This window comes from Branchiostoma belcheri, unplaced genomic scaffold (genome assembly GCF_001625305.1).
Source record: "Branchiostoma belcheri isolate BF01 breed outbred unplaced genomic scaffold, Haploidv18h27 scaffold276, whole genome shotgun sequence".
Classification (NCBI taxonomy): Eukaryota; Metazoa; Chordata; class Leptocardii; order Amphioxiformes; family Branchiostomatidae; genus Branchiostoma; species Branchiostoma belcheri.
The window spans coordinates 119340-127710 of NW_017803883.1; the positions used below are offsets into that span (position 1 = coordinate 119340).

Consider the following 8371-nt stretch of genomic DNA (forward strand, 5'->3'; position numbering starts at 1 on the left):
AAAACTTATCGCAACAACCTATATTTTTTTTCTGTTTTTCAGAAACAGAAAGTAGTAAGCTATTTCAGCATATAAGCCGTTAGCCTGGGAAAATTCGTTTTTTCCAAGCAGGTCCGTTGAAAAAACTGCAAAAAAACTACATTTTTCGTATCCAAAATTTACGTTTAACTACAGTTTCTACCCAAATTATAGAGTCGACGGACAATAACCAAAATTGTATCGGAAGCCTGCTGGAAACCTCCGTTGACTGATGTAATGAGATTTCCCGGCGTACTTTTTTTGGCGGAGTTATAGCCCTTCGGTCTGAGGGTGTCCGCCGGATCCAAAATCGTGAAAAAAACTCCGGTCCGAGACCTTATGCCGAAGGGCTGTCATACCGCCTGCACAGACACAGTCAGTGACTGACGCTGTTGTGTTACGCATAAGGATGGTTACACCTACTATATATATATGCAGAAGCTGGTCACAGTGCATTTAGAAACACCCACAAAACAGACAATGAACTTGATACAGTCACTCCAGAAGCTTTACACTTTCTCCAATTCACCAGTTTCCCATCCCCAGAATGCAATGCGAAAATAGGGGGGTAACCCTCATTTGCATAGGGTTGGAAGGCATCGGAATGATCCTGGTGACGTTAAACAGCTTGCTTTTCACTGTGTTTTGAGGTGTTAGGGCATTTTATGCTCAACAGTAATTAAATTACTATGGGTTGAATCTGAAAACAAGTAGAGAATGAAATTTTTTTGGAACACATAGTTTGTAACGTTATAGTGGTAACGCTATTCTGATGCTGTAACGTTACAAACCACATGTTCCATGTTGAAAAGAACACTAAAACTTCATTCTTTATTTGTTGTCAGACTCGGCCCATACTAATTTAATTAATGTTGAGCATAAAATGCCCCAACACCTCAAAACACACTGAAAAACAAGCTGTTTAACGTCAACAGGATCATTCCGATGCCTTCCAGCCCTATGCAAATGAAGGTTACCCCCCTATTTTCGCATTGCATTCTGGGGATGGGAAAAAAGTGAATGCCCTTCACATAAAAAGACGTCCGCCCTCCGGATATACGAGCGGTAAATAAAAACTGTAAATTCTCTCCGTATGGAAACAGCAGCGTGACTAGCATTGTACAGTACAGTACTGGTTCACTACATTCCATTCATTACTTCTCCTGTGAAGATTAAACTTGTAGGAGCATCCATTAATTCCTTGTGTTAAATTTTACTAGTTAGTTCTACTGTGGATGGTAAGCTCGAGACGCTGTACGAGCGTACATTGGTGCTGAGAATTCCGCCTGTCGCCTACGGACGCCCTGAAAAAAAAATGAACAGAATAGTCGGGGATTAGATGTGAAATGATCTAGTAGTTAAAAACCCTATGGCACCAAAAAAAAGTCTGTGAAATACATATGTGTGTCGAAAGTATTATACGATATAGTCGCATGAAGTTGGTGTTAACAATAATGTAATTGTTTACTAGTTTTTTTTCAATTTGTTATCATGTTGATCATGTAATATAGATATAGATTTGTTATTATGTTGATCATGTAATATAGATATAGATTTGTTATCATGTTGATCATGTAATATAGATTGCATAAATGCACAATTCAGCATCTTTGCATACAAATGAAGCTGTCATGTATTTTACTGAATTATGAACGAAGTCAATAAATTCAATATATAACATCACGCACTGCTAAGACCAAACAGACATGGGACTGACTAAGCACATCTCGGTATCATGGGCACATTAAGACATGGTTTGTGATGCAATATGGTCTACCGCCTTAGTCTGACGGATACTTCAGCCATATCAGCTGTGCCGTGTTTACCAGCTGTAGGTGAAAAGGTTTCAGGTAATAGTGCGGATACAATAATTACCTGGCGCAACCTGGCATATGAAGTTAAATGTCGAGTGGCATTCTCTGTCTTTCCACTTGTCTGTGTATGCGGAGTAACGGACGCAATCTGCATTTTTGTGGTCCTTCCATCCTCTGTTGTCCGGTTGTCCCGTACCCCAGGAGCTGTACGACCCAAGTTGAGAACCGTCCACCCACACAAACTTTCCCTCTTCGTGCTGATCGTGCAGGCCGAACCAAAAAGCAAAACCGTCGCTCACGCGCTTGTACAGCCAGATCAGGAAGGCGTCGGTCTCGGCGTCTCGGGGCATGGCGAGGGTGCCGCCGTCTTTGCCACAGGCCGCGGTCGCTCCGCTGAAGTTCTTCGCAGCGATGAAGGCCTTGTAGCAGGTTCCACGCCACATTGTGTAACCTCCGGGACAAGATACTGGACGATATCAACAACAGGCCAAGGATGAGTCATGTTAAAAATCATGTCATGTATCCTATATATATGTGATTCATCCACAATAAGTCTACTAGGTTGTAATCGATAACTAAAAATCAATATGTGTATCGGTATCCTGCATGAACTGTCTTTATTATTTTTTATTTATTTATCTATTTGGCTTCACCACAAGAAATATACAAGTGGAAGGGGGTGCAAAACAAGTGTATGAACACCTTTGCAAGTTGCCCTTTTAAAATTATGATAGTGGCAAATATATAGACCGACATAAAAAGCCAATATAACAGCTGAAAACCAATTTACCTTAATTCTTACCAATTTCGTGAATACGCTTTTCCAAGGCGGCGATTCGGCTGCGTTCGTTGTCTAGGTTGCGTTTCAAGGCGTCAACAGTGGTGGACATGCCGTCTTGGTCGCGTTTCAAGGCGTCAACAGTGGTGGACATGCCGTCTTGGTCACGCTTCAAGGCGTCAACAGTGGTGGACATGCCGTCTTGGTCACGCTTCAAGGCGTCAACAGTGGTGGACATGCCGTCTTGGTAGTGCTTCAAGGCGTCAACAGTGGTGGACATGTCGTCTTGGTCGCGTTTCAAGGCGTCAACAGTGGTGGACATGCCGTCTTGGTCACGCTTCAAGGCGTCAACAGTAGAGAATATGCCGTCTATGGCACGCTTCAAGGCGTCCACAGATGTGGACATGTTGTATTGGTCGCATTTCACGGCGTCAAAAGTCGTCGACAATTGAGATATTTCCTACAAGCGTATATACATGCGTCAGAATGCCGAACGTAAGAAACAAATTTACGCAAAACAGCAGTAAACGTCTATTAATTATGCGAATCAGGTCTTCATTTACATAATCTATAACCTCAGATGTTTTTCTCGTTCTCAATTACATGTCACAAGTGTTTCATATTCCTATTATCGAACGAAAAAGATTTATAGAATATCCTCATTAATTACGCAAATTAGCGCCTGATTTACATAATTGTCATCTGATTATGTCAAGTTTCACTTCAGCTACCTACATGCCAAAATCATGACAATCCGTTAACCGGTTCTTGAGTTATCCACCTTCGGAGATTTTTCAAGAAACGCTCCTGCAGTTCCAAACTCATGTCACTTCTTCCCTACCCCAAGAGCTATCTACCAACCAAAATTCGTGACCCTAGCATATCTAGTTCGCGAGATATCAAAACCGGCCATTCTGCTGCAGTACCAACAAAAGCCTCCAGGGGGCCCAAAATCTAATCATTTCTAGGTCTCATCAAGACCTACCCACATATCAATTTTCATAACAATCCACATTAAGCTTCTTGAGTTATGCTGTTCACAGACAAACAAACGGACAGACAGGCAGACAGACAAACGCTACTGAAAACATAACCTTCTTGGTGAAGGTAACACTTATAAAATAGAACAGGCTTTATGGTACAATGCTGTTACCTGTTTGTTGATGAACGTCAGAGGGGCGAGTCCCACAGAGACAAGGCTCAGCAACACGGCGATACCGGCGGCAAGGCAGCTGCGGTGGGCTCGGAGAAAGCTACAGACACCACGGCGGCCGCTCGCTCCACCCGGATACGTGCGGTCTAGTAAAAAAAACATACATACCAGAAACCAGAAATACCAGAAGTATACAATTTTTGTATGAAAATGAAAACAATTTTAAATGCCTGCATTTAAGAAAAATGAAAAAACCCTACGGGTATTAGGGAATCACCACTAGAAAGTACATTTCTGTATTGAAACATCCAAATGACCTCAGATGACTTCAAATGGAAGCTTGCACTGTTATTTTGGCCCAAAATAACCACAATTGGAATATCGACATCCGCGGATCCAGAAATTTGTGAACGGGGGGGGGGCGCACCACCAGCGTCAGCGCTGCGCGGGGGGAGAGCACGGGGGGGGGGGTTGGGGGCCTCCCACAGAAAATTTTTAAAATTGAGAGTCTCTCTGGTGCATTTTAGAGTCATTTCTGAGCAAATAACCAACGAACTAATACTGATGTTTTCAGTACATTCATGTGCCTGTCGGTACATTTTCAACGACTGAGAAATAGAATGTTGAAAATGCCTCTATGTTTGGGACGACTAAATTTCACGAAACGGTGTAAATAAAGAGTTCGCGATGGATTTTAGTTAGCGAAAAAAAGGAACAAATACAAAAGGAAATGTCGCCTCTTTATAGACCGGATCACTAAAACATTTTCCGATCGCGGGGAACGCGCGGTCACAACATCGCAGCACTCAAATACACTAACGGATAACTAATGTGACAACATGTGAAGTAACGGCCGTGGCGACGGAGCGCCGCGCACGTGTTTACCATTTTCAAGAGTTCACAAAATTTTAGGAGAATACTAAATTCTCGAGCGCCGGGTGTCAGCGGAAGACACGCATTGAATGGGGCCACCTTGCCTGCTGTAACCTGACCGGACCACGGAAAAGTTAGCTCGGCGTAGTTTATCAAAAATTCGATTGACCGCCCATCGGAGAGCAACGATTATCGAGACGGAGAAGTGAGCCTGTGCGACAGAATTTAAAATTTTATGCAAACTAAAACAAGAACGAGGGGCTACTGGGACTTACAATTCTGAATGGGAAAGAGCAAAAAGGTTTTTTTTTTTAAAATTGCTCGTAAACCGTTCTGTTCCAAAGTTCCGGTGAACTCATGTGAACTCTGATAACAGGAAAAAAGATCACACTAAAGGACATACAATAGACAATGCTGTGTTATAATTTGTCATAGAAGAACTGATTTAGACTCAATATGTGGCTACTTGGAATCGGGGAAAGATGCACAGGAACAGTGGCTAGCAGACGGGAAGATAGAGGAGTGGCTGTAACGGTTTAATTTTGTATGTGTTATACAGAAATGTGTCAGTCTATACTGTGTAAGTTTTGATAGGCTATATGATAATAGCGTTAATGGCCCGCCCTTTCTCGGTGAATATGGTGTGATAAAGCCTTGTCAGTTGCTATAACCACCGAATAAAGCCACTAATAGACATTGTTAGTGCTATAGTTGTCATGTATAGAGACACATCTGCTGTATACGTAGCTATCACTCCAGATGGAGAGACTGATATGTTTAGCATTGACACTGGTGTTCTGCGAGGGGACCCTTTTGTCCCGTTTCTGTTCGTTGTATGCCTAGATTATGCTTTAAGGAGCCCGATTTCAGACACTGATGGTTTTACACCATCGTCGCAGTAGTCGCTACCCCGTTGAAGTCCTTGCTGACATTGACTCTTCGCGGACGACATTGTCCTTTTAGAAAACACACTTCTTTTTGCTCAAAATTTGTTAAACAAAGTAGAGGCGGCATGCCAGGCCATAGGCCTATATCTTAATCCATCCAAACCAAAATATATGCATTTCAACCGAACATTGTCCCAGCAACTAACTGCATCTGATGGCTCTGAAATCGAGCCAGTGTCAGGATTTAAGTATCTAGGGGGCCATACCAATTCTGATAGAGACATAGAGTATAATATTGCTCTTGATTGGAGCTCCCTCCATTCCCTACAAAAGGTATGGAAAGCTCCAATCAAGAAACAGACAAAACCCAAAGTGTTTAAAGCATGTACAGAGACTATTCTACTCTACAGCTCTGAGTCATGGGCTATGAATGCTGCCCAGAGCAAGAAACGAGATGGTACATATACAAGAATGTTAAGAACAGTGTATAATGTTTCACGGAGACAACATCAAACAAACAAACAATTCTATAGCTCTCTCCCGACCATTTCATCTGTAGTCCGACAACGTAGACTTGCCCTGGCAGGGCATGTTGTTCGTAGTAACGAACCAGCTGGTAGACTAGTACAGTGGCTTCCTACTGGGAGACGTAGAGTGGGACGTCCTTATACCACGCTTTTGTCCATGTTAGAGAGAGACACTGGGACTGCATTAGTGTCCGCTATGAGAGATAGGACATACTGGAGTAACTTTATCAAGTGTACCTCACCGGATTAATAATCAGGAGGCATGATGATGATGATGATGATGATGATTCCCAACTTATTTGTATGTAAATATCAATTGAACAGATAACTAGATTACGCCACTTATGGAAAATATAATCAGATTACACCGTTATATTTCATCGTCAATGTTTTCTGCATAAATGAGAGGCGATATTAAATAAGAGACACCGAGAAGGCCAATGGTTGGTAACATATCAAAGAACACAAAACAGTACGATTTTTTCTTATTGCCCCCGAAATTAGGTCTGTAACGTAACTTTCTTGGTCAAAACATAGACACCGATGGGGGTAGCGTGGTGTATTCTGGGAAACACTACAACAGCGTCTTTGTCAAATTTCCTAATTTCTTCAACGATGCGACGCAGCGCAAGAATATGTGATGTAGTAGATCGGCTTTGGCGAAAGCATTTTGATTTGGGCGAAGAATTACATCAACTAGAAAGGCCGATATTTGCTTTGGAGCAAATACAGCGATGGCTTCACCACATTTTACGACATAGCAGGGAAAGAATGAGAAACACAAGGGAAAACAATGATTTACATTGATATAACTATAGTATGAAGTAACATACAACTAAGACTACAACATAGCTATTGGATAGCTATTCCCTACATTATTGGTTAGGATTTTTAAATGCATAATTCAAACTGTTGATTTTCAAAATAAAAAGAAGCCAACAGAATCCAAAATAATAAGGGAAAATACATTTTATTCCCTTTTTTCGACTTCAGAATTAGAAAATGAAGTTCCTAATTTAGCTAAATCGCAGTGATTTTGGCTGGTTATTAAGGAATCCCAGAAACTTATATCTAGACATTCAGGACATATTGAGTCAAATGACTCACACAGAGTTTTGATTATTCAGCCAAGTAGGGTGGAGTTCCGGAATTGGAAGGCAAAGATACATGGACTTTGAGTCAGATGACTCAAGACAGGGAGCTCTTGAGTCAGATGACTCAAGACAGGGAGCTCTTGAGTCAGATGACTCAAGACAGGGAGCTCTTGAGTCAGATGACTCAAGACAGGGAGCTTTGAGTCATATGACTCAAGACAGGGAGCTTTGAGTCAGATGACTCAAGACAGGGAGGTTTGAGTCAGACGACTCAAGACAGGGAGCTCTTTGAGTCAGATGACTCAAGATAGGGAGCTCTTGAGTCAGATGACTCAAGACAGTGAACTTTGAGTCAGATGACTCAAGACAGGGAGCTTTGATTCAGATGACTCAAGACAGGGAACTCTGAGTCATTTGAATAAAATGGGGATTGACAATCAGAGTTATTTTAGAATCCTAACCATTACACTAATAAAATAGTTCTTCAACCTGTACCACTGGGTTTTATTGTCAGGCGTTTCAAGTACCTCTCCGACACTCTTAATCAGTAAAGAAAACTGTTAATCTAAATAATCAAAACAGATAACAGTCAAAATGTCCTTAAGAGTCTTCTAAAGAAACAAAAGGTAACTCACAAAATGTTATGTCTTTATTTCAATTATCGAGTTATACACTACGCCAACATGTGTAAATCTAATTTCAGAGTCCACAGATACAGGTGTAAGAAATCCACAAATAAATGTGCGAACATATAGTCTGTTTCTTATATTACCTGGTTGACAAAATATAATGATACGCCGCCCAATAAAAACACTATCGTTGCCCTCCCCACGTAGGCGGTCTAGTCGCCCCCACTCGACACGAGGCCGTTACAAACGGTCTGAATTGATTTAAAATGTAAAGATGCCACTATTCGTCCACTTTCACAGGTTCACAATATGTTCAGGTATTACTTGTGCTCTAAATACGAAGAAAATAAAAGATGGCAACATTAGTTTAAGATACGTAAAAGAGAGAAATTACTCTTGAACTCTCGTGTTTACTGCCGCTCACCTTCGCGCCTGTGTCGGCTCGTGTGCCGACTATACACGGTGTAAATATTTTATCAATCTCAGTAGTTAGTAAAACAAGATCTAAAATAAAAACAAACTCAACACTGTAAGTATGTGGCCACAGCTGTCACCCTTCATGGACATGACCTTGCCGCCCGTCAGCGGCTGGCCCTAG

At 41.7% G+C, this 8371-nt stretch overlaps 1 protein-coding gene across 1 annotated transcript in view; it reads right to left on the reverse strand.

The window, feature by feature from the left end:
- Positions 1 to 1311: 1311 nt before the first annotated feature.
- LOC109472445 (C-type lectin domain family 3 member A-like) overlaps positions 1312 to 8371 on the reverse strand; it is a 7335-nt gene continuing 275 nt past the window's right edge. Inside the window, exons 2-5 of the mRNA XM_019772228.1 lie at positions 3764 to 3909; positions 2635 to 3070; positions 1894 to 2298; positions 1312 to 1322 (exon numbers count right to left, since the gene is read on the reverse strand). Coding sequence (XP_019627787.1) covers positions 1312 to 1322; positions 1894 to 2298; positions 2635 to 3070; positions 3764 to 3909 — 998 coding nt within the window. The remainder of the gene's footprint in view (positions 1323 to 1893; positions 2299 to 2634; positions 3071 to 3763; positions 3910 to 8371) is intronic.